A 27,356-nucleotide genomic window follows, 5' to 3' on the forward strand; every position below is an offset into this window, starting at 1 on the left:
AGTCATTCTGTGAGACACCCTCCTCCTCACCCTTCCCATCTAGCTCCTTCAGAGTACGTGAGGAGACCCTCAGGCTGACACAACTCCCAGCTTGGCCACATCTGGCAGGCTTAACCTCCTGAGCTGCACTGTAAATCCCTGCATATCCAGGAAAATAAAGGGGGAATCTCCATTATGCCTGCATGATCTGCTCACACTGCTAAGTCCTCTGTAGCAGACATGGGTGGAAACTCACACAGTTAGACTGATGAAGAGGGAAAACCAACTCCTTCCTTGCTCCCCGTTCTGGGTGTCCATGCAGTCAGTCTGTGTCCCTTTCCCTCCCCTGTCAGTAGGTCCTCACTGAGCAATTTTTGAGTTTATGATCTTCAGCTTTACCTGTATTAATACATTTTGAAGCATTCAAGAGGTAGATACAGTAGGTCATACTGTGATGTTGTTGTAAGTCTACCTGTCATACAACATTTTTTTTTCTTAAAAATGTACTGTAGAAAGCACATGTACCTACTTACCTACCAAGGAACCTGATGGCTATGCGCAATGGCCAACAAACACAACAGTCAACTGACAGCTCTACCAGGGTCCGCATTATCCTTCTGACCTCCTGCTTTGCAAGCAGGAGACAAATAAAAGAACTTCAAATTCCCTAAGCCACCATTTAAAAGTACCTGAGATCCTGGCTTTCCAATAGGCTTTAAAAACAACAAAATCGCTCTGGAAACCAGCAATGAATCTCTGACTTCCTCAAAATTCCTTGAAAATCCCAGCTTATGGTCTTGCTCCTGTTCTTATTGAAGTAATTAAATTAATGAAATTCAAGATATGGCAGCAGAGGAAAGGGTAGTTCAGGCAACCAAACACAAGGAATTTAGGAACTAGAAATTACAACACCCAGTCCCATGCCTTCTTTTCTATGGACTACGCCAAGTCATTTGCTTTTTCTTGCCCTTTTCCTTATCTATTTTTAGACTATCTATTTTTATTCAGATATTTAGACTATCTATTTTCCTATCTATTTTTATTCACCTATTTAAAAAAAGATCTGTTTACTTCTAATCCACTACACAAGCTTCAAGTTATTAATTTTCTTGGATAAAGATGTCGCTGACAACCAGCTCTGTCTCTCATCACATGCTGCAGCACAGCCGAGTGCAGCCAGGACTCCCTCCTCTGCTGCCTGCCAGCTGCATGAGCTCACACTGCAGAGAGAAGACAGTTAGGCAGAAGGGGGGAATGTTCCAGAAGGGTTTTTGTTCTGTACATGTGAGCCACAAGAATGCAGGATGCAAGGAGGATGCTGATGGAAGAAGCTGTTGAAGATGCAAGCCTATGTTGCCCTCTGGCATTTAACCCCACAGGAAGGAGGTTTCACGACTAACGCAGCACACCTGGGCCCCAGGTGCATCAACATTGCTAACTGTGGGCATTTTGAGGCTTGCTTTCCCACCCACACTTTCTCCACACTCATCCTGTTCCCAGTGCTTGGGCACAGACAGCTCTGGCTCCCAGCTTCTGTATTATGTTCCCAGTATGTAACCACCCCAGCTGTGACACTCATCTTTGCTTGTCCAGTTTATGGTGCAGCAGTGACCTGTTGCCAGTTCCTCCACCGGTCCCATTCTCTCCCTCTCTCCCTCCTTCCGTCCATCCAGTCACCTATCCTGTTTGCACAGAGGCTTGGAAGCCCCCTAGGCTGCTGGTTATGGCTCCTCCTCCACAAGCTGCTCCAGACTGCCATTAAATCCTTCTCTGCTGAGGGACCAAAAGCTGCTCCACAGCGAGCCAGTGTGGCATGTATTTCTTCTGGTAACTATGAAAGGGATATTCCAGAATCATGATTTTGGGTATAAAATTTCCCATTTTGATGTTTGAAGTTGTCTTGGTGAAAGAACCTGGAATGAGCTGAACACTTAGTGCAGCATCAGCATATTGCAGTTGCCAGGCCCACAGTACATTACATGAACACTTGCTGAACACCACCTTTGCCCTGTAAAGATACTCCTAAGGAGTGGTTTTTCAGTACAGCTAATGATGGCAAGCCTTGTGAGGAAAGAACTGTATCACTGCAGTAATTTAGCCCAAGGGAACTTGTAGAAATAAATTAAGCAACATGTATCAGAGATTTGCCTTCTTTTTTTGGCTATTCACCCTAGCCAAGATGGTAATGCAAAGTATCTTGCATTTCATTAAAGGCAATTTAAGTCATTAATGTCCAGCTGACACTGTAGTGTTAATTCTGCTCTGCAGAGGTAAGAAAATGGCCAGTGACCTGAATTTTTTAAGCTGCACAAAAACAGCACGGAACAATTACAATGCTACAGCCATGGTTAGCTGCATCTCTAGGTATAAACAGGCTATTCCCTCAGAAAAAAATCAGAAAAGGTCAAACTTAAAAGCAAGGTCATAAGCAGAACACTGGAAAGACAGTAAAGTACTCTTCATTCTGAAATTCTTTTGGTATTTTATGATTCTAGTGGCTGGAGCTTTTTTTAATAAAAAAAATTCAGAGCAAGTCAGGTGAGAAACTTCTCTTAGATGAAGTGTCAGACAGACTCAATGGGTGTAAGCGAAGGTGAGAATGAAGAGGAGGGATTAGTACAGTGACTAGAGCTGGAAGTTTGGAGGAAAAGATGACAGCAAAGAGGAAGACATCTGTATGATCAAGCCCATGAAGGATTTTCAACTGGTTTTGTACTAGATACCTAAATATATATAAAAAATAGTGTTTTGGTATCACCACATTGACTCAACTCCATTTTTCTTATGAATGAGCAAGGTGGGATTCAGCTTCACTGACAGAAATTCAGGGGTTCTTTTTGATGATCACAAACATCTTGTGGAAGAATTAGAACAGTTGAAGAAAAGAAGGATACATTGCCTAAAAAAAATCACCAATTACTTAACCAGAGTGTGTACTATCTAATTAGATGTGATCCAGCTGGCATCTCATAGCAGCTGTACATAAAAACTTCCCATTTCTAGAATCCTCACAATCTGACTAAAAGGAAAGGTAATGTGATCCAGCGGCAGTTTTTAGAGTTATTAAATTAAATAAAGCAAAATAGTACCAAAACCATACACGGTGAATTTCTAGTGAAGGGGTTAAGGCCCTGAGACCAAGGAAGATGTAAATAATTTAGATGCTTAGTTGAAAAAATAGGCTCTGGATGGTTGAAAAATAAGGGATAGGGGTAAGATAAGGAGACAGCTGGATGATCCCATGGTAGACAACTCAATCTTGAAAAGGGATACACAGAATCAAAGAAGTAAGCAAGTTACAAGAGAGTGGCAACAATCGCCTCGAATATGGTCTACTGATCCCAGCCTTGAGTTTATGCAGAAGTACAGGTCAACCAGCAGGTGTAGCGAAGAGGACTACAAGCCTTCATCTCAAGACCCCCATGACCACCCAAAGACCACTAGGGAAGACAACTATGCATGGGGACCATACATTTGCATATATTAATGGATTCCAGGAAATCTCATGTATAGGTAAATGGAAATCACATGAATATGTGTAACTTTACGGTATATAGTCTCTAAAAGTTTGCTAGATTGTTGGAGCACTTATGGTGGAGCTATCCCCAGCGCTGCCCCAGTGCTACAATAAAGAATAGCTTACTTCATAACAGTCTGCTGTTATTGAGTTTAATTCTATCGAACTCCTTACCCAGCTGCATCTAGGCTTCCCACTTCGGCAAGGTTAGAAAGCAAGTGGGTTTGGATGCTGCCAATCTTTGTATCAGAAGGACACATTCAGCTACAGGTGAAGCAGCAGTGCTGTTCAACAGGGAGCGTGTTTCCCCAAGAGAAATCACAACTTACCTAATACAATTATTGCCTCATGTATACGTGCATGCACGTGTGTTCATTATAGCCAGGTGTACTATTTTCTGCCTAACACAAGGCAAGAATGCTGAAGATTAGTGCTACTAAAATATTGATTTATTTTTTTTAAATACCTCTTGAAGCCTAATAGCACTATTCACTTGAGATTCAAATTCACAAACACAAGCAATAACTGATCTTTTTCAAGTCTTCAGTGTGGATAACCATGAAAAGTAGATTGTATTAGTTAAGTTACACCTGAGCCTTATTATTTGCATTCAGGTGAGTGATTTGCAGGTGTGCCATCACCCTTGTAAGGGGAAGCAACCACTGCCATTTAATGCCTCAGTGTTCAGTGCTAAGTCCGGGGCTAACATATGTTGAGATTGTATATGGATCAGTATTGCAGTAAGAATTACACATTTTATAGTTCACGACAATATAACGCACAACACTGCTGAATCAAACAGCAGAGACTTACAAAATGAGTTATGCCACCCTTAACAGTGGCTGGTACTGGAAATAATATACTGACTACTTGCAGAGCAACAGTTAGGGACTTCAGGACAAAACAGGCACATCTGGCATCATATGTGTTTGGCTTGCAAGACAGGATTTTACACAGGTTGCTAAGCTGCTGTAAAGTGCTCATCAAGTCTTGAATTGTTCAAAGTACCACACAAACACATTTGAATGTTTGGCTGGTGGCACTTGGGTAAACTGTCCCTGCAGCCTTACAGCTGGCCACATTGCACATTCATGATTTTCTAAGAACCCATTTTCATCTGATTTGGTCCTTGAGCAACAATATGAAACAAACTATCAGAGACTGATGCACCCCAGATCCTCTAAATCCTATCAAACTTCACTGTGTTTAGGTTTTACAAGCACATTTTCAGGCACAGAGAGGATTGGGAAGGTGGGAGGACACTGTCCTAACAGCGGATATTTTCTTGTCCCCCTCCCCACCAAAAAAGCCCATGCTAGACTTTCGGGTTTGAAAACAGAAGGATCAGTAGAGGTGCCTGGGTATAGCTTAGTTCACAGCCACTGCAAAATTCCTGTAAACCCCCTAATACCAGTGCAACATTCTTTGCGTGGGATTTGCAGGTCAGCCTGCCTGGCAATATTTTGATCCATTAATGATTCCCAGGGGGCTGGATTCAGTGTTATTAAACAGAAATGAGACACATGGATAGATGAGAGCCATGCAATAAGCTGTATATATGTTGCTTTAGTAATTGCAGCAGGACTGCACTTACTACATATAGCTATATATAGATATATAGCAACCAAGAGCCGAATCCTTAAAAGCTGAGAATTATCCAAGCCCCAGGTCTGGTCTGAAGAAAGAGCTCATTTCAGAGTCAGATGTCTCTCCTGAATTTCCTGAAAATTCTTTTTTCTTTCATCAATATGCAAACACACTCAGAATTACACAGTTTGTCACCTTCAAAGCAACAGGATTATGTAGCTTGCAGACCGTGTTTTAAAGAAAGGATTCTACCTGCCACTTGGACACATATCTGCAACACAGAGGGACCTGGATGTGTTATGGAGCCATGGATATATCCTGACATGCCCAGGAACTATCAGAGAGGTGGTACCCATACAGGAGAGCCAGCTGCACCTTTGAAGGCAAACTTTGAGATACAACAAAGCAATGGAAAAGCCATCTTCATCTATCAAAATAATGCAATTAATGAACCTCAAATAGCACAGCTTAGCCACAACAGACAGACAAAGAAAAAGCTGTTTAAGAACAGCTTGAAGGTATAGAAACTGACTGTCATACTGTAGTTTAAAATGGAATCATTTGCGACACCATGTAGTGGGGGCTGCTTTCCCCAGTGGATAGGAAGGCTGTTTCTGCTAAACTATGGGCAGCTGGGCACGTGCCGGACCCCAAGCCTCCTACCACTGCTGTTCCTGGCTGCCTGCAAAATCCACAGAGAAGCTCCAGTTCCCAAGGCTTTACACTTTTGCCAAAAGAATATGAAGTGCTAGCGAATTAGAGCACCAATATCTTACCCTCACTTTGCAGAGGTATAAATGTCAGGGAAGCTCCAAGGTAGTGAAGCAAATAAACTGAAAGCAGGCAAGATAAAGCAAAACTTAGGCACATTCTTACACCAGAAATGCTGTAAGAGGCAAGCACAAGGCAATACCATGATACAAGATGGCACCTGACTCCCAAATATCTCCACATATGCAAATGAATGTAACACAGATAGGCAAAATCAACATCTGGTTTTACTCAGGAAGGAAAAGGGTTTTCTGTTTGTCAGTGTGCTCTGAACCACCCATCACAACGATTTTGTGCAGCAATTCAAGAAAAGATGCATGGGAAACAACAGGAGACAAATATATTTTGTGTTCTTTTCTACTTTACTCTTCTGAAACCACCCATCCCTTTATTAGCACAAAAATAGCAACAGAAAGGTCCCCAAACTGTTTTGTTCCCATCCATCTTGTCCAGTTATTAGGGAGTATGGACATGAATCAAGATACTCTGTTTTCCACATGTCTGCTGGTATTTAAGTGCTCTATGCAACATAAAAGAGCCCCAGCAGAAGAGAATGGAAGAGCTGCAGATAAGCCAGCTCATGAACCTGTTCCTGGGGAGCTGCCTGAGACTGGAGCCCAGGACTCCCACACTGACAAAATACTTAGCTAATTTGATAGAGATTAGCAATTTTGTGTTGAAAAACTGTGTTTCCAGAAGCTAGCTTCAAAAAGGAAAAAAACCCGAACAACCCACAACAAAAAACCCATAGGTAAGCTTGTAAAATAACAGAACACCAGACAATTCCTCTTTGGAGGAGGTCACCTCTCTCCCCTCTAAGTGCATACTGGTAGACAAGGGCTCACAAGTATGAACATACGATGTTTGTTTACAGGGCAGAATCAGTTTCTTTTTTTCACAGAGGATAAAAATATATAGATTTACAGACAAATCTTTTTAAACAGTTTGGTTCAACTTCCAAAGAAATTGACAAAGTTCTTACAATTCAGAGTCATAAATTCTCAGCGCATCAAAATAGCACTCAGATTGATGACAAATGGGTGAAGGGGGAATGTCAAACAATCCAAGGAACTGATAAGGCTAAAAGAAAACAGGCAGAACACAGAGGTACTGACGCTGAAGAGTCTAAAAGAACATAGATACAGTGACGCTGAAAAGTCAGTTTTTGGAGCTAGGGTAAGAAAGTTGCAGACTTTTTGCCAACCCAAACTAACTGAAAGAAACATATCTTTATTATAATAGTAAAAGTAACTCCCCTTGAAGCAGAAACTTTGAGCAGGTGCCCACCCACCCCCAGCCCCCCCAACTCTGGAGCATGCATATTGTATATATTATGTAAAGTTATAGCCAGTCATGTTGGTCAACTAATTTCTCTGTTTGTTGAACTGTATATAAACCTCCTAAAACCAGGAAAAGCTGTGCTATCTTTGTTGATTTACCACCTAGCACCCACGTCTGCACAGACATGTAATAAATAAATACCTTGACTCCGTGTGTTAATCAGCTTAGCACACCAGGTGGAGAATGCTGATTTTGGGACAACATGATCATTAGTGCATCAATATTTACCACTTGCTTTGAAGTAAAAGGGAACTTTTGCAGACCTGTAAATAAATCCCGTTTATCCTTATTTAAAAACTATTTCTGAGCATGCACTGGGTCCCACAGGACACAGGAGACCAAAAGTTTCCACTGATACTTTGCTCCCACAAGGTTCCAGTAAACCACTTCTTCCACTCACCTGATCCAATCAATGCAGCAAAGGTCATGCAATGCTGCAGGACACTGGCATTGAACACCACTGGTTAACAGTATCAGGTTTGGGGATTTTTTTGTCCACAAAGCCCAAGAAAGAGGAAAAAAGCTCCCTGCAGCAGTAGCAGGTCAAGCATTTGGTTTGATACGAAAAGTGAGACATTCTGGTCCAATTCTCTATTCTTCTGCACAATGCTATGGGACTAAAAGTTACTAAAAAATTGTCAGCTTAATTCTCCAAGCTATTTATTTCAATATTCTAGAAGGTCAAAGGCAAATAATAATAATAAAAAAAATAGCAGGAGGTTCACTGGATAATTAATTTAGTAACAGATATATATATATAAGTTCTTACATCATTTAATTGGTCTTTTTCAAGGTCCTTTTTTTACTCTAAGACAACAAAGGTCCTTTGTTACTCTAGTTCTATTTATTTAATCCAAAATCTAATCTTAGCTGCACAAAGAGAATATCAGGGGGAAAGCTCCTCAGAGCTCTACTGTACTAAACATTATGATGACAGGGGAATTAACATACTTTACACTTACTTTTTAACTGCAGCCTTTGCACAACTGACACCTCGAATGTACAGAAAGAGCAGCCCTGAAAATTGAAAAGCAACTTCATAGTAAATTGTTGATTTACATTTCTTTTTGTCAAGACCTTTTAGAAAACTCTAATTTAGGACTCAGGCTTTATTAAGAAGAAAGCAGAGGGAAGATAACAAATATTGAGAGCAGGAGCAGCCATATTTACTCCCTTCATCAGCTAGGTAGCTAGAGGAAAGGTGGGATTGCATTTGCTTTCGTCTGCTCCTATTTCTGGTTTTAGATCACCAGTTTGCCACATTCAGGCTAAATTGCAGCCAAATTCTCTAAAACCAGAACCATTTAGCTGTAACACTAGAAAGCTAAGATCCTACCTGATGTGCTTTCTTCAGAGTGGTGAGGTAGTGCAGGACACCAGCTCTTTAACACATTATTGCCAATAAACCCCAAAGCCTAAATTTCTTGTATCTTAGGTACTCCATGATGGCTGAGTGGGTGGTCCATGCTCATCTTCTGCGGTAAATGCAAGGAGCCTTTGTTGTCACTACAAAAGCAAGTGTACTTCCAGCACTAGTTGGCTGTGCGTGATACAAAAGCCACCATTAATTTTCACTAGCCTTGAGATACACCAGCTTTGCCTTGCCGCCTTCCGAAGAGGAGGCAGCTAATTTCCCCAGCCGTTCCCTCACTTTCAGCTTTGATTTTGCTATATGCAAGCCAAAATCCCACATTGTTCAGACTGTGTAGTCAGTGCTTATGGTGGTGCTGTTTGATTTAGCCAGCAGCTTTTTGAAAGAAGTTCCCCCTCCCTTCTCTGTTACATGCAGACTGATCATGCACATGTACAAGAAGGTTCAGCCGAGTTTAGCTTGCACACTGAACTGTTCTAGCAAGGAGAATACAGATTACCTGATTTTCTTGCAGAATACATTGTCTGCACAAACAGATGTACAGAGTAATAATCCTCACATGACAAAAAAGCACCTGATCTGACCATACTAGAGCTTTAGTAATGCAGTAATTCAAGCAGACGACAAACTTGTCTCTAAATGGTTTGATTAATTGGAGCACTGCTATTTTGTGCAAGTCTATGAATCATGGGCATGATTACCTATTTGTGTTACTATGTAGTTAATCATCCCATAGCATTCAATGTGGAAGCTTGCTTTTCATCTGGAAAAGGCTATTGAGGTGTTTGTTTCATAGAACAGGGAGCATGAAGGCACAATAGCTTGTTAGATTGGACTATGGAGACAAGGTATGCAGGTCAGCTTGATACTAGGGCCTGTGACAAGCTGTGTCTACAGTTAATGAAGCACTCCTGGCTCTCCACTCTGCTGTGAATTATATGTGCACATCTTTAGCCCACAAAAATAGTTACACAAGTGCATGGTGGTTGAATAGCCAGGAAGTCCTATAAAATCAGTACATCAAATAGATGAATGAAGGCATAGCAGGATCTTTTCCTCCAAGATAATGTTTTTGGCATCTGATAATTCTGTCTAGCCAAGGGTATTAGGAAGGATTAAATATGTAAATAGATGAACCTGAATTATTCTGTGATCCTATGATAACAAATCTGTGGGGTGCTCAAGGGTGAGCTATCCAAGCAGAGCTTACCTTCACAGCCATATAACATGAATTAACTTTTTTCCTATTCATCATCAGACAAGTGCTATCAGCTTTTGATTTGTGTGAAAGATTACACTTTATTTACTATCAAAAGTAGTAATTTTTCTTTCAGTTATGAAAGAACAGCTCCTAGAGCACCCTCGCAGCCCCCGACTATTTGCAGCTTAGGAACTCCCTGTGATGAATCCAGTGTCTGTGTATTTAGTAAACTTCAATAAATTTATTTTTCATTAACTTTCCTAGTCTCTCTTCGGGCTGATGAACACATTCAACCCACCTCAGCATCCCATGGCGAGGAGCTACCCAGTGAAAAAGCAGGTGAAGCTGCCTCCTGTTTGCTCTGAGCGTGCCTCCAGCAAGCTTCAGCTGATGTCTCCTCCCACTTGTGGGCCACCAGTTGCAGTCCACCCTTTCCATGACACTCATGTTTTCATAGATGTCTATCCTATCTTCTCATATCAGTCCCTTCTGGAGTATGAAGAGTCCTGACCTAGTCTTTCCTGATGTGGAAGTTAGCTGCAATTTTGATCAGCATTGTTGCCCTTTTCTGAGTCTTTTTCAGATCAGTCACATGCTCCTTAAGACTGACTGACCAAACTGCACTCGGTTCTGGAGGTGCAGATGCTGCTTAGATGAACATATAATGATGTGCTCTGGTTTGTTCTTATTTCTGTCCTCAGGATCTCTACTGTGATTTGCTTTTTTTTGGCCACCAAAGCAACTGAATTTTATTGCTCTATTATTTACAGTTTGTTTCAGTGCTGATGCTAACAGTCATTAGAGGTAGACAGATGACAAACACACATTTCTCAATAGCCCGGAGAATAGGCTACAGCCATTCACTATCTACATTCACTGCTAATTGCACATTTAATTTCAGTTAAAATATACCAGACACTTATTCTTGAAACAATTCAATGCCAATGGTATTATTAAAATGTATTGGCCACTTTGGGAGCTTGCAGTGATGCCATATGAGCTACGAGGCTTAAGCATGTAAAAGCACATCCAATATGCTTTATTTCTGACAACTTCTCACGCTTCCTATTTTTTAATGCTGAAATTAAATGAAGAGCAGAAGTGAATTTTAAGGGGTAGCAAATACATGACACAATGGAAAAGGAGTTTGCTCCATTTTGGTTCAAGCATTTTAATGAACATGGGCAAGTCTTCCCATTACTGCTGGGAAATAAATGGTGATTTGCTATCAAGAAACCAACCCTCAAAAACCTTTGCAAGTACCAGAATGATGAGTACAGCACTAGGGAAAGATGAAGTGTTAAATACTGGCTGGTGTCAGTGCTCTCACCTGCAGGAGCTTGTCCTCAGGCTACATCACCACCAGGACAGGCAGAGCTTGGAAGCTCAGGAACAGACAGTTCATTCTGGTATGACCCAGTAGCATAATGCTCTGTCCTCCTGGATTTGAATGCAAGCTGAGAGATGGGTCTCATGTTTTTTTCTGGGTTACTAGAAATCAAAGCCAGACTTAGACAACTGGCCAATAATCTACTTTTGTACTCCAAGGTAAGATCTAATCTGGCTGTTTCATCTATGTAGTACCAGACATAACTATAATAGACCCCAGCTCATGCCCGCCAACTCTTCCTTGCAAATTGTACAAGCTCTGTTTTAAGATGTTTATGAGTTTCAGAAATGTGACAGCTACTTGAATAATGGAAGCAGTTTGGTCAGACAATAGTTTTGCTAATGAGGATGACACTTCCTTACCTGTTGAAACTGCACAGGAACAAGAAAACAGAATATATCTGCATAGATCACATAGTCCTAGTGAGCAAGGACCATGTGCATCACTAAATCAAGCACAGGAGTTTTTTAAAGCTCTCTTCCTTTTAATCTGAATGCTGTGAGGAAGCAATGGCTCTCCTGAAGCCCTGCAAGCTCCTGTCTGCCTGCAGCTCATTGTTCAGCCTTAATGTTTTTCTGTGTCCGTGTCTTGGTCTTGCTTGAGCACATTTATTTGAGGGTGAGGGTGCTCAGGTATGTCTTTCAGGCCATATTGGCTGGGCTGAACCTGTGTGACCAGGGAGGCAGGGTACCTACATCTGTGTCTTCCAGCGAAAGAAAACACCTGGAGCATTTACTGTTGCATTTTACAAAGCAGCAGACCCAGTCCCTTCCTGTGTGATGCCTCCTGAGGCAGTAATTCCCCTCTCAGGTGAACAAAGCCCTCTTGTTCTTACCTTTTGCCACTTTCTCATTGAATCCTCCCAAAACACATGTATTTTTCCACACCACAGCACCTCAGCACATGCTGTTCGGAGCCACCCGGTGAAATCCATCCCTGCGTTTGGGCCCCTTTCAGCTGACCAGCTCCTGCTGCGGTTTGTGCCACCCCAGCCCAGCCGTACTCCTCTCAACCAGCACAAGAGTCAAATTCTCCCTCTTTACCAAGAGCTGCAGATTTTATTCCAGCTGCCCTAATATCTAGGCAGGTTTGTGAGCCATAAATATAAAAAAATTAATATCACTTCCACCATTTTAAAGGAGAGGTGAAAGCTTTGTTGATCAATACTGATCCATATTAAAGCTTACATTTACTATTTAGTACTGTAAAATAATTTCCACTTTGTTCACACTGAAACACAGACAAATGTAAAAAACTGAAATGAGTGAGGTCCTCAGCTGTAAGCACTGCAGAGTAAAGTTTCCTCAATGACTGACTTTTTTGGTACATGGCAACTGCAGCAGAAATCAATAAGCTTTCCTCTCCTCAGTTTCATTCAATAATTAGCTTTTTCAAAGCTGAAAAAAAATTACCTAAAAGCCAGGAAGACTTTCCTTTTCTGCTCATCTATGAACAAAAAGTGTATGCATGTTTTTTGGGCCTTTTGGTCCTAAAAAAAATTAGATAAATTGATAATTATATAAAAAAGAAAACTTACTCAAATCCTTAACTCTAGATCAAACTTTTCATGTAGTAAATGATTTTCCACAGATTTCAGTGTTGATATAGATTTTCTTTGGGATCCAGCATATTTAGCTCCGTTTGATTTACAACACATTTTATTAACCATTATATTGATTTTATATATGTTAATTTGCTCTAATCATCTTCAAGAGACAGGATAAAAAAATCTAACCCCCCCCAATTTCATAAATAAGAAACACCTTTCACTGTTTCCTCACAAAATAGAAGATTAAACAGCAATCTACATGAATGTATGTTAAAACAGATACTTGTTTACCCATCTGTATAGCTTACCCTCCTGTTTAGCAAAGACATACTGTGTCTAATGTGCTAACCCAATTAGTTGCTAAATTGGGTCTTAATAGTTACAGGTGAGGATTAACCAGTCTTTAGACAACAAAAAACTATGTTGAAAAAAGGGAAAGCAAACCTAAAAATTATTATCTAAATTGCTGTTTTGTACTTAAAGATTTAAAACTCACTAAGACCAGTTATTTAAGTTACTTTGATTTCAACCAATACATTTACAATGCAATTATTTTTCCTTCAGAAATTTCAGCTGCTGGGAGAAAAAACAATAATGCCAGAAACTGCAGCTAGGGCACAAAGGAACAAGACAATGGGCCAAAAATGTGGAAGTCCTATTTATTATTTACACTGTGCCTATATACATAAACTGCTCATTTCCATAAAATCTATTTAAAGTTAACCTTCTGAGAGGATAGCTGCATTGTAATTGAACTCGTTTATATAAGTAAAAACATATAAAAATAAAACATCCATTCTGCACTCCAATCCAGTGATGTAATGTGCAATTGCTTTCTGGAATGAGAACCATTTACTAAACACCTTTCTCACCTAGATTTGCACGTGCTTTCTTAAAGGCACCAGCACCTCAGCTAGCTGAGTTCTGCCATACATCAGACCACTATATTAACAGTTAGGACAGAAGCAACCCATATTTGGAATAAAGTAGCTATTGCAACAGCAGGATAAAGTTGGCTTGCTGATTCTTGTATTGGAGTTTAGGGGGGAAAAGGAGAGAAGACAACCACTTTTGCAATAAAGAAAATTCATTCTTTGTACTGAGCAACCCATAAGGCTCCCATTGGCAAGACAGTACCTGTGGGGTAGGAAGAGGAGGGGGAACATTTTAAGCAGGAGGCAAATCTAATTAATGGGTTTCTGCAGGGAGACACTGACAGAGGCCTCCTTGGCGTTGCTTATCTTTCACAGCATCTTCTTCTGCAACCCTGGCTGCCTGCACCTGGGTCCTGGCTTCGAACCCAGCGAAGCAAGAGGGCATGAAGAGTGCAGGAGCAGAACACCTGGGATGGGTTTGCCTGAGGCTCTAGGAGAGATAAGCAACAGAGGTCTGTCCTGGAAAACATTTCTGGCCTTGCTAGGAAGAAAAAGTAATATGAACTTTAAACTCTGACCTGTTGCCATGCTTTAGCTCCTAACATGCCACACTTCACCTTTGCAGGACACTGCAAAGCCTGGCCTTGCTGGCTGCGCTCCTGGATACAGAGAGCCCTTGGTGGGGGCTTGCCTGCAACCCCCTCCAAGGAACAGATCCCTGAACTCCACAGGAGGGAACTCACCTGCTGGCTGGCTTGTCCTGGAGCCAGGCTGAGGCAGCAGCGAGTCTGCTCCACTGGCACCTGCAGGCAAGCTGGGTTTGCCTCAGTGGCGGGTACCCCTCACCATGCCTGCGTGAGCTGCAGGCAGCGATGCCGAGAGGGTCCAGGGGGGCGATGGGACAGGCTAACACTTCAGAGGTACACCCCCTGCTTTCCACCTCCCTCCCTCTTACAAGATTCCACCAGGGGCAACAGCCTGCAGCACGGGCTCAGGCAGGCTACAGAGTAGGGTCATACACTTTGGTACTTGAGGCACATTGGGCCTGGAGAGCCATGATGGGGCAAGAGGTAGCCGAGAGGCTACTGTGTCCCTGGCAGCACGAGCACACCACAACGCCCTGTGGTATTCCAGGGTCCCACGTAGGCAGGTGGAAATGGTACTCCCACTGTAATGTGCTCACCAGGCAGTGCACGCACACCCTAACACAATGCACAGCCTCAGCCCAACATCTGGCTCCACCTCGCATCGCAAAACAGCGTTTAAGAAGTCTCCTACACATAAAGCCTTGAATGCGGCAATGAAGCCATACACCAAGCATACAGGTACCAGAACTTTATTAGATGTTTCACTGGATACAAAGAAATTGGATTTTATGTTACTCTGTTTTTACATTAAATACACATTCTTATCATAAAAATTCACATTTGCAATACAGAACTGTAGGCATTTTTTACACAACATTTATTAAAGTACCACTGAAAGGATCCTAAAAAGAGAAGGTGCAGCTCTGTGAACCTTTGTGGGCACAACACACAGGGAGCTCCATGTCCTCAGTGTTACACAATTGTCCTTCCCACGAAAACAGAGAAAAGTCATTCAAATGCATTAATGCTCATTGGGAATAATAAGGCTTCTGTACAGAGATCCTGAACAGTGTCTGGAGGCAGTGTCGCAATAACAACCTATATATCAGCTACATGATCTTAAAGCTACTGATGACTGAGGCAGTCAGAAACTCATCAACTGTCCTGGCAAGCCCAGATGTATCTTCTTTTTCTTTCTAAAATTACGTTTTTAACCATGCATTCTTATTTTCAATAATAATAATTACACATAAACCCAGGATTCTGCTTTAAGGTTCGCAGCTTCTCAGCAAAACCAATTTCAGCTACTCAAGTGATCTCTCCTGACCAAATTTACTTTTCTAGGATCCAGAGCTGAGGGAAGAGATGTCACCTCACTGCAGAAAAAAAAGCCTAAGTGTACCTCCATCTGAGGAGATACTCATTGGAATATCATCCAACCTGTTTTTAATTTGGAGGGGCAAAGTTTATAACTGAATTCTCATCAGCCGAGAAGTCGACCTAAAAGGACATGTGTACATAAACTGGAGGAATGTGGAGATAAACCATCCAGGGACATCAGTTATGGGACACTGCCATATTTTAGCCCCATATTTAACATCTTATGAGAAGCTGTGGATTGCTGTGGTGTACTGAGGATGACAAACCTATAATCCTCACTTTGAGCCGTGTTGCTCACAGCTGGCAGTTAAAGGGATGCGTATGCAGAAGTTGAGATAAGGAGCGCTGAGCACAGGCAAAGGACAAGAGTGGTAAGAGGTTGCATTTTAACTAGACAAATATAACAGAAGAGGGTCTGAAATCAGACTTCTGCCTTCCCTCAGCACTGTTCAGGTGGGTATGGCTGAGGCTGACCTCGTACAAAACATACCATAGGGCAGGCACGCTCTGCCTATCCTGCCCAACCAGCCAGGCACAAGGTGGACACCCTCTGTGTTCAGTATGTCTTTCAGAATTACCTTTGGCACCAGGCAGGGGCATCTCAGACAGAAACCATGAAGCGAGAGCCAGACCTGGCTATGAGAATTGTAGAGGGCTCATACCTGTGGGTTACGTAGAGATCCTTACGTAGAGCGTAGGTCCTGCAATCCACTGGGAAATTATTATAGTTTTTTTAATTAAAGCTTCCACAGCTCCTGAAAGCAGAATGCTGCATGTGGGCAGGCCAGACCAGGCTGCTCAGCCTCTGACATTTATCATTTTTACATAAGGATTTTTATGGTACAACCTCGACTGGAGCACAGTTCAAAGTTCTTCCAGCAAATTTACAGCTATGTTCCGGCACAGGACAGTAATAGTACTACACAGTATCCAGGCACTTCCCCAAAGGCAGGGCATCACCACCCTCCGATCATGATTGTATCCCCAAAGATGAATTTTAGACCATTCAAATACATGATCAGAATTTCCACTAGCATCAGCAGGAGCTCTGTGTGTACAGAAGTGATTTGATCTGTATCACACTTGAAAGCATGTCTTTGCCACCCCCTACAATCAAGGCAGTAAAACAGGCAAACATCCTATTCCTTATTTACCATAAGTGAGCTCCAAGTAACTTGAAGTTAACTGTTTAGTGCCAAGAAGTGAGCCCCACGGACTGACATTTGAAATCAGAACTGATAATTATGGGATTTAAACAATATTATATGAATGCATTAAGGCAGGTTACATAACTGTCCTTTCCCTTTAGGATTTATTATTATTTTCTTGCAAGTTGTAGACAATCCATACTCCCATACACACACAAACCTACAAAACAGCAGCACAGTAAAAACAAAATAGATCACTGAACTCCAGCATACTTGTAATCAATACATTGCACATACTATACAGCATATTTTAACCTCATCATTGGGTGAACATACACAATTCAGAACAACATTGATTGTATGTAACACAGAAGCTACCACCGAGATATGGTAAGTACACCGTATACACTACTAGCTTTTACATCACTGAAAAGGAGTTTAGAAGTTTAAAATAGTATTACCTGAACTCTTGAAATGACCAAACAGCCTACTCAGTTGCTAATATCTAATGCTCCATATAATACAGTCAGGATAAACAGCACTGGACTTGTGTTTTCAGGGTACTCTACTTTTTTGATACTGTGGAGTAAAGCTCCAAAATTTTAGATTTCTTTCACAACACAGCATATACTTACTACACACTGACTATCTGCTCCCTCTCATCCCAGGGTAAAGGTTTAGTAACTACTCTGAAGTTAGTAGAAATGGTCTAGATTTGTATGAGTATGACAGAAAGACTTAGCTGAGCATACAAGATCATACATTTCCTCTCACAGATGTCTGTATATATACACACACATGTATGTTCAGAAGATGGCTTGATATGGCAGGACATACAAAACCAGTAAAGTAACCAACAGAAAGGAATGCAATAACCCACTGATTTTAAAATTAGGCTCTTGTGGTCTGATTCTGATCTTACCCCTCTGCGCGCAAGGCAGGAATCAGACTCCAGGACCAGCTGCTATTTGGTCCAGATCGCTGCAGGCTGGATCAGTACTGAACATGTCATCCTGTGTAAACTTGAAGATAGAGCCAGGTGGGTTTACACCAGCTGAGACACTGCATGTGTTGTGTAATGCAGTCGCAATTTTTCACGTGTGACTGAAAAGAAAGGATCAAGTAGTCATGTGAAAACATCAGAGAACGACACTACTTGATGGGTATACAATGAACCATAGCCAGAGGGAAAATGAGCACAGGAAGAAAAAAAGTGTTTTGATACATGAAACATGACAGTTTGAGTAAGCGGATGCTTATGAAGATCAATAGTGTAGACAGGTATTTTTTCTCTGATGGTCTAATCACAATCATCTAATTTCCCACCCAAAATTCCTCATAATACGTGTGTAGAAACCTCCCAAATGAATCAGGTCAGAACAACTCATCTGACCCAAACCCACAAGTACATTTCTGTGTGAAAACAAAGAGTTTTAGCTGCATACGGGTGGCAAAACTGGGCTCTTGAATGGTCCAGTTGTACTGCATAGTCCCATCTGGCTTGTTCTTTTCTGGAGAAATCTCTCAAACAGTATCAGCAGGGAATGTATCCCTATCAGGATTTACAGTTTTGGGGCCTCACAGATAAAACTGCCAGAAAAGCACGAATAATATCCCCATAGACGCACTTTTTGTTTTAGTAATTAAGGCGAGTTTGTTTACCTGTCCCTAACAGAAAATGCTGTGCTTCTCCAATAAAAAGGAGATCAACAGCTAAATGAAAACATAATTTTTCTGATCAAAACTTAACATTTTGCTAAGACTTATTTTTCCCCCATTGATGGAGAAACTATATGGTTTGTCTATTATCCTTTGTGTCAGAGGATTTTTTTTTGCTTTGCTTTTATTTTCCAGCACCCAAATGACAATTAGAATAAAACCAATGCCAAGCGAACATTTCATAACAATGCTAACAAGCCCAAGATAGCGCTATATTTATTCATATATACAGGTGCGCGCGCACACACACACACACACACGCTTTTCTTAAATACAGCAGAACATTTGCTTTGAGTACACCTCTGAGTAAGCAAAAAGTTCAGTGTGTCTGGTGTGTGTTTCAGCATGGGGTCCCAGCAGGAATGTGGTGGTGTTGATGCTCTCAGATTCAACAGAATTTCAATATGAATCCAAAAAAAGAAACCTAGTTTTCGCTCCACCCAAGGATTCAGTTTACTTTACTATAGTAAAAGGATAGGTTAACTATTTTGACTGTGCTTAAGCAGATGAAGGATGACAGGAAGAGTGTGGAAGCAAACAAACCCATCTAAACGGAAAAATGAAAAGAGCATTTCACACCACATTGCCAATAAATAAGCAAAAATACTCATGTTTCTATGCAGGACACCCACATAGGGTAGGTTAAAAAAATACATATGCTCCATGTTTGATTTTATGTGTCTGTTACATTAATTTTGTTTGGAGAGTCTACGGAAACTGGAAACAAAATGCCTCAACCGACCCCATAACTTGCTTAGTTGTGGGTGAAAGCACTAGAGTCCTACCCCTTGTTCAATGCAAAGATGGGCTGTGACTCTTGGTAAATTTTTGAGGCAGTTCAGGTAAAGTTTTAATGCTGTAAAAAACCTAACTGGCTTAGATTACAGATTTCACTGGGGATGAATCTTACAGTCCTAACCTATACAGAAAAAATGCTACAGAAGCAGGCATCATAGCGTCATAACAGCTGCACAGTTTTTTTCAACCAAATTTATAATTCTTCTGTCCAGAAACCCGAGTATCATTATGCAAGTGTGCATGGATGTCTTTGTGTCATATACATACATTTCAATGTGTCATTATACTACACATACACTTAAACTTTCTTTACAGTGCACACATGCACACTTTTTCCAAGGCACCCTCTCAGTACAAAATAGCAGCAAGTTTTCATTTTATTCCACTTCTTCCTAAATTAAAAACAACAAAAACCCTATAAACCCCTCGTAACCCACCTGTTCGATTACACCATTTTAGTTTTTCTAAAATCTGATGGTAGATGGTATTCCTTACCATCTGACAGAGAATAGCAAAGGACTGTACGATGCCATTCTCTTTTCTCACTCAACCAAAAGTTTTAGTAACGTCAATGGAAACTTGACCTCAGTCTTTATCCCATAAAGCTCTACAATATTTCAAAGAGCATTTTTCTTTTAAGACATTATAGCATCTACTGTTTTGTACAAATGAAATGTTTTGCTTTTCAAAGTAGTGTGTCTGTGCATTGATGCATCCAGGAGATATGACTGATTGCATTGTATCCAGTTAGGTGTCATACAGTGGCAATGCTCTCATTTTATAAATCACTATGTTTTTCCATACATTTGAGTTTTATATATGTTTCATTAAAAGTAGGATGATCAGCAATTCTGCTGCTTGCTAGAACAGTGCCATTCAGGAGACTTCCAACCTTGTGTTACGCAGTATTACATCCCACAATTCAAGGACTATAGATTATGGTTATTTGCTAGAAATTGAACTACTATGCTCTTTAGTAGAGTAATCAGTGCCAGTGATGAAACTGGCACTGATTCTTTTGTAATCAGCAAAGAAGTGTTGTGTTTGGAGCTGCCTTAAAGAGAAGCTTAGACTGCACCTATTTTTTTGAGTATTTGAAGTTTTAGTCCTGCAGAAAGCACATTTCCACTATGGGACAAAATCCCGACCACCTTACAGTACAGACAATTTCCTGATCCTATCCCCAATCTAGGCTCAACACAGGAAATTTTCCTATTAAATTCAGTGTATGTTGGATCAGGCTTTTATGTAAAATTAATCCTGGGACGGTATGATGCTCCAAGCTGGCCTAACTTTGTTCCTGCCAGAACCAGGAAAAACACGTACTGGCATCTCCTAGTACAGAATTAGGCCAGCGTCATCTATCTGCTGACTTGACCTAGGGCGAGACATTGGAAAACCACATTTCGAGAATGAAAGGCAAGCAGGACTTAGTCTGTGCTCTGTGCAGGATACATAATACATCATGTTAACTGTCCACTGATATCTGTGTGTTAGAGGCATGACTTTGGATTTACTTCACAAAGGCATTTAAACCTGTAGCTCACTGATAAATATGATCAGTTAAACCACCTAATAGATAAAGTGTAGTGGCTTAAAATTTGTGGGCCAGATATACTGTCCTCAGTCTCCTGGTGTAATGATCACATTGTTGGGAATCCTGCTGTGGGCAGGCACAGGCAATACAGATCCCCTTGTTTCAAAAGCAGCAAATTTCTTGGCACTGTTCATAACCATAGAAGACATATGAATCGCATTTGATACTCATGGAAAACATGTAAATGGCCTTCTTTTATCACACGCTGTAAACATGTTTAGTTTTGCTCTTCACATGAAACACAAATGTAAAAATTAATCACAATTGATTAAAACATTTCCCCTACGCCCACCCACTAAAGCCCTAAACACCTTAGCGTGTTATAGGAAGATTAGTGTTTTACAAGATAATTCTTTTAAAATGCAATCTTTTTGTCCCCCCAAATTCTAAACAATGCAACAACACACATATTATAGTACTATCAAGTAGTGTCATCTTCACCTTCATCCAGGGCATAGTTGAGCTTTATTACTGTGCTGATAAAGTCACCGAGTTCTACAAAATCTGCGGTGATAATATTCACACCACCTTCTCCTGGTTTCTGAGTTCGGACCCACTGCATCATTGCAGGAAGAGCCCTAAGGAGAAAAAAGGACAATACACATAAAGCAGCGAGACAAATGCATCGAGACAGGATTTACCAACAGTGACTCCCAGTGATCTTGTTTTCTAAGAGAACCTTGTGAGAAAGGACACGGGTTACTGCTCAGCCCCCTTCTTTTTATGACATTAATTCTCTTGGAAATAATATATTGACTGCACTTCAACTTCTCAGTAAAAAGAATGGAAGGAAGATCATACAGGCTCACAGTAATTACTGATCTTGCCTAGGGACAAGGGCATAAACCAGATACCTTTTCAATATCATCCAGCTATATGACTACATGGGAATTGTTTATGGGAAAAAGCAGTAACAGAGAACACAAGCTATTTGCAAAGCATGTCTGACACAGTCAAAGAAATGCTGAAAATAATATTTTGGCAGACACTGGACCAACCCTGATTTCTACAGTGTAAGTACAGCATATACCAAATACCCTTTCTTTCCCAGTATTCATATCCTAGCCATGAGTTATATTTAATGATAAACCAGTGGTTAGTAACTGAAATGAAAAGCACCACAGTCATATCAACTCTTTTCTAAAATGGAATATTTTTATTATGTCAGACCCTTTGCATGGGAATACTGGGGTCTAAAAGATGTCTTCCTAACTGGGTTTGTAAGGATAAAGAATTTTTTCTGACACCATGAAAATATAAACTGAAGATTGTAAGAAATACCTATGGGAAAATAAAGGGCTCTCCAGTCCTGCTGAGGAAGCCAGGCAGCAAGATCCAGTTTTCAGAAGACAGAAGTTAACAGCGTTCCAAAAAAATAAGGTACATATTTTTCAGAGAGAGGGCATTTTTCAGAGAAAGGGCAATTGACCATTGGAACAAACTCCCAATGACTGTGACAAACTCTGTAGCACTTGGAGTCTTTAACTCAAGCCTGGATGTCGTTCAAAAAATACACTCTCAGTCAACGTCAGGCTGCTGCGATAAATGAAAGAACCTATGGACTGGGCAGGGCCACAGTGTAGATAAACACTGTGTTCTCCCTTTGCTCTAACATCTATAAATCTGTGATTCCCCCTCACCCAGCACTCTGTACATCCTTTTTCACAGAGGCAAGGTAGGTGTAAATTGTTGGTCTGACAGGAATTTAAATCAAGCTGAACATACTGAACCTAAATCTGCTCCCAAAAGCTTTAGGAAAATAGACCTGAAGAAAACAGAACTGTTAGCAGACACTTGTCAGTGTCTTGTACTTGTACTTGTCAGTGGTCATCAGAATCAGTCAGTTTTCAAAACAGTTCAGTACAGAAAAACCCAAGCAGTTATAATTAGTCCCTTCTATCATTTTCCAGGAGAATGCACAACACTTAAGGTTTTGCTTCTGCAAAATGTGCTTAAATCCATCATAAGATCCACGTTTAAGCCCAGCAACACATTTTATTTCACTCACTGATTCAATATGACTGAAGAACATGCATGTATGCACACTAGCTCATAAAACTGAGCTAAAGCACTCTGCGATTTAAGAACTCAGCCAGCTACCTTTAGATTTAAGTTTATGCAATCCTGACAATCTGCACTCCATGGAACTGTAACAGGCACAGGTCAGGTGTGAAATACCCAGCAATGCCTGGACTGTTTGAAAAGATCTGTGAGCAACCCTAACCAGGACAGATCCCAGCAGAACAGCACAGACCACCAAGGTGATAAAAGGAGCTCAGAGCAGTTTAAAACTCCACAGCATCTTCACATGCAAGAGATATCGCTGCACATTTGACAAAGACACAATGCTAAACTTGTAAGGTGGCAGTATGTTGCCTTTGTCTTTAATATCCTCCTGTTTAAGCTCAAAGAGTTTCAGGTTTAAATGAACTGATTGATTGTAGGCAGGCACAGATTTTTTCTTCCTTCCTTTCTGTGTAAGTTGATAGTCTTGATATTTTACTCCCCCTTGAGGCATAATTACCTTATTTTGGTGTCCTTTATTTGCTCTGAAGAAGTTCTGATACAGTTCTGTGCTCAGACCATAGAGTTTGCTGTCAATATAGCAATATAGATTGAAATACTGTTTTCTTTTTCCTATTGTATTCTTAATAAGCCAGCCTTTAACAGATAGTCATGCCACCTTTTGATTAGAGCTCTATCTTAAACTCCGTTTGCCCAGCCATTTAACCTCCAGTTAGACTTGGCAGTTAAATGGGTTATTTACATTTTACTGATATTTCACACAGGACATGGTTGCATGACCATTTGCTCATATGCAAATTGTTAGATGAAGTCACAGAAATACTTTTTTCATGAGGTTAGAGAGCATTTATAGATAGGTCAAAAAATTAATCAGATTATCCAACAGAAAGCTTATTTGCATTGCACAGGCAAAGAACACAGTCCTGTAAAAAAAACCCCACCTGAACAGAAGTTTCCACTGACCTCAAAGATTTGCTCTAGGCTATACAACTCTACTTACGATAGAAATTCAGAGAAAAAAACCATACAGATCACCCTCTTCCCATAGTGCCATCTAGAAAGTGAATTACATCAATGACTGTAAGAAATCATACACTGCTCCGTTTTAGTACAAATATCTCACACGCTCACAATAATTATTAGAATAAGCCTGCTTTAACATTCCTCAGGGTGCCTTTGTGATAGCAACACAAACCTTGTTCACCCTTCCTTGTAATTTCCAGTCTCTGCAAGCCTCAAACTAGTAATTGTTCTCATTAAAGGTTTTAGTCAGAGGAACAAACCATGCTGTGTGGCAGCCACCTACATGACTGTGCTCACAGAAACTCAGTACGTGCCATGGTCTTCATACATATTCTTGCAATGTTGGTAAGAAATTATTTTGTGCATAAGCATATGCATGCCTCTCAGCTTGCAAACTTCCCATAGCACCACTGCCTCTGTGTTAAGTGGGTTCTAGTTTTCCTGTGGAGGATGCTGGATGTCCATGCTTGAGGGTCTCAGTGGAGCTCTGGCACCAGTGTTTCAGATCCCAACCCTGCAAGGCTGAGGACAGCCCAGCCATGTGAGTACAGGCCACATTTGTAGATACTCAATGCCAGTAATCTCTGCTGTTACCCCACTAATCACAGAGGTGTAGTTGTACGGTAACTGCATCCACAGCTCTGTTGTGCTAGTGTAATGATTTTTCCTAACAAAACAGTGTTGCACTGGTAATAATGACAGCAATGCACTGTTGAAACCTCATGCAGGAGACTCTAGCTCTCTTGAGGGCTACTCGTCTTCCAGCCCTCCTCCTGTGCCTCATCTGCCCCTCCTGTAAATGATGCAATGAAAGTTGGATGAGTTGATCAGGAGTCCTACTGGCCTCAGAGATGTGTTGTGAGGTTTCAGTGGCATGAGTAAACGTTCTGAAGGGCCTACAAGATGAAAACTCCTAAATTAACATGCTACAAAGAACCAGGCAGCTGCTGACAGCTGCAGAATACTTTGAGTCCTTAAACTGAGTCGGCTGCATCCCACAGCTGTACAGTCCAACCCTTGCAGCCATAATCCCACTTCTCAAAGGAATCACTCCTAACCCCCAAGGGCTACCAACGCCAGGTGTAATGCTGAGCCACACACAAACAGAAGGCTGCTGCCTGCCTTAGCCTAGAGCCAGGGAGGAGAGAAGGTGTGTTGTCAGCCAAACCTGCGCAGGGAGGAAGAGAGGAGTCTCCTCCCCTCGCCCCACTACCTGGGGCACTATTTTCATCCTGCTGCAGCTCCACTGACCTGGGCTGGGGCTGGCCAGATATGTTAAAGAACACAGCAATACTGCCCTAAACTACAAAACATGCATGGCCCTTTTCAAAGCTATTGAATACTGAAGTTACTTTTTCCCTTTTTTTTTTTTTTTTTTTTAATACATCAAAGATCTCAAGTGGACTCCAATGGTTTTGTTTAAAAAGTAGTAATTAAATATTCAAATAGCTTCAGTTCAAGAAGCAAAACTGTGACTCCCATTACAAGCTTTCAGAAAGAAAACATGACCTAAATAATCACATTAAAATTTGCTTTAAAAATTTTGCTCTTAGAATATTTTAATTCAGAAAGAGGGGTGATTGGTTGGTTGTTTTTTTAATAATGCCTGAGTCATCAAAGCCTGACAACATGACAGAAGACTAATGACAGCAGCACTCTAAGGTAGGACCTCCTGCGGTGAAACAGCCGTCCCTCTCTGCAGAGCTTTCAAGGGAAAGAAGGAGGAAAAGCAACTTCATAAACACAAAAGGGCTGTTCAATGTTTTAATGACAGCTGGATCAATAAAGGCAGAGAACAGGTTTTCTTCTGGAGTACAGGGAGCCAGTACAACCTAATCCAGAGTGAGAAACTGGTCTCATGTACAGAATGCGATGCTGCCAAGCATTAAGTGCCCATTCCCAGTAACATCAGTGAGAACTAAAGCAGGTCCACTTGCTCAGGGCAAAGTTACATGTGGCATTTCTTCCCTCTCCAGTAAAGTACACACCATGCCTCCCTGAAGCCTCTTGCAAATAGTTGTTACTGTTCAAGAAAAACAGCATTCCCCTGCAGGAGGATGTACTCACACTAGCCTGAACCTGAATCCCTACACTCTTTAACTCTTCCCTCCTCCATCCAATTTTACCCATGTTTGCACCAACACTGATTAATTCTGCAGCAGTAATTCTGCACATGCTGGCTGTGGCTTTTCAAGGATGCTGAGAATTCATCGCTGCAGTGGGAGCAATGGATGTCTCATGTGACACTGAATCATAACAATTGCAATTGGAAAGAACCTTGAAAAGTGTTCAAGTTCATCCAGCTAATCCTTGGTAGGACCAACTACACTGAGATCAATGGTACAAACCACTCCTGGTGATTGTTCAATTTAATCAGTACTTACAAGCCTCCAGCGATGGAGGTGTCACAATCTTCCTCTGTATTCAGAGCATCCCTTATGTAAATATTCTTATACATCCCAATTAGCTTCAACTGGGCTACCTACAAATGAACGCCACCAATAATAATGGCATTAAGGTGTGCTGCTCAACAGTATTTACCATGTCCTTACTCTGCACCTCCTAAAGATTTACTGTTCATCAGTAAATAAGCTTCCCTGCAGAACATGAACTTTAGATACCACTCCACAGTACATCATTCTACCGTAATTTTCTCTGTGGCAAAACTAGTTTAAAAGGTCCTCTTTTTTTACATGCCAGCTGTTTGTTTCTGCTCCCTGATCACAAGTTACCATTCTCTCAGTTGTGCTAATAGACCTGTAGGGACAAAATAAAAACCAGCACATGGAAATGGTCTGGATTAACAGAAACAGATCAACTATTTCTGCTCTCCCTCTGCCCCAAACGGCCCAGTGCACTGATGAGGTTTAATTTATAACAGCACCTCCCAAACTGTTGAATTGACACAACCAAGGAAAAAATGAACCGAAGCACAGAGATTTACATGAGCTTGGCATGAACGGGCTGGGAAGGAACTCCTTAGATTCATTTCCTTACCCCTCAGATGCTCTCTAAGCAGCAGTAGTGTGGCCACAAAATGGGCACTACCAAGGCCAGACTGACTGCAACCAGAAAATTTGGGCACCCCCGGGTGAAATTTTATTATTAATAGTCTCAAAGGCACTCATGAGAATTCCTTTCCCTGGATCCTGAATGGATGTTACACTGCCCACAAGTTGTCATTTTACAAGAACTACGTACATTAACGTCCAACAGCCCTGAATTTATTCTTCTGAATTGCTTATCTATAATTCAGTCATCTCCAATTGCTTTATACAGTTTGGAAACACATCTAATCAGATGACACAGACTACTGTGCTGGGGTCAGATGAATATTTTAAACGTAATTGATCACAGTACTGTGCAGAGTCACTAGGGGCCAGATGTCTTCACTCTCCTATTGAGCTGTTGTTAGCTTTCTGCGTTTCATTTCTAAGGGGAGGAAGAAACGAGTGCAAAGAGCCTTCTCTGCCCTCCCTTCAAAGAACATTTCAGCT

General features: G+C 41.2%; 2 protein-coding genes across 2 annotated transcripts in view; both read right to left on the reverse strand.

Annotated features, from left to right (window-relative positions):
• The window catches only part of C6 (complement C6), a 66,637-nt gene extending 45,369 nt beyond the window's left edge, over window positions 1-21,268 (reverse strand). Inside the window, exon 1 of the mRNA XM_080372176.1 lies at window positions 21,253-21,268. Coding sequence (XP_080228302.1) covers window positions 21,253-21,267 — 15 coding nt within the window. The 5' untranslated portion in view covers window position 21,268. The remainder of the gene's footprint in view (window positions 1-21,252) is intronic.
• PLCXD3 (phosphatidylinositol specific phospholipase C X domain containing 3) overlaps window positions 14,903-27,356 on the reverse strand; it is a 99,766-nt gene continuing 87,312 nt past the window's right edge. The window contains exon 3 of the mRNA XM_080372207.1: window positions 14,903-21,389. Within this exon, the coding sequence (XP_080228333.1) occupies window positions 21,233-21,389 (157 nt within the window). The 3' untranslated portion in view covers window positions 14,903-21,232. The remainder of the gene's footprint in view (window positions 21,390-27,356) is intronic.

The sequence above is a fragment of the Falco punctatus genome (assembly GCF_963210335.1).
Source record: "Falco punctatus genome assembly, chromosome: Z".
NCBI lineage: Eukaryota > Metazoa > Chordata > Aves > Falconiformes > Falconidae > Falco > Falco punctatus.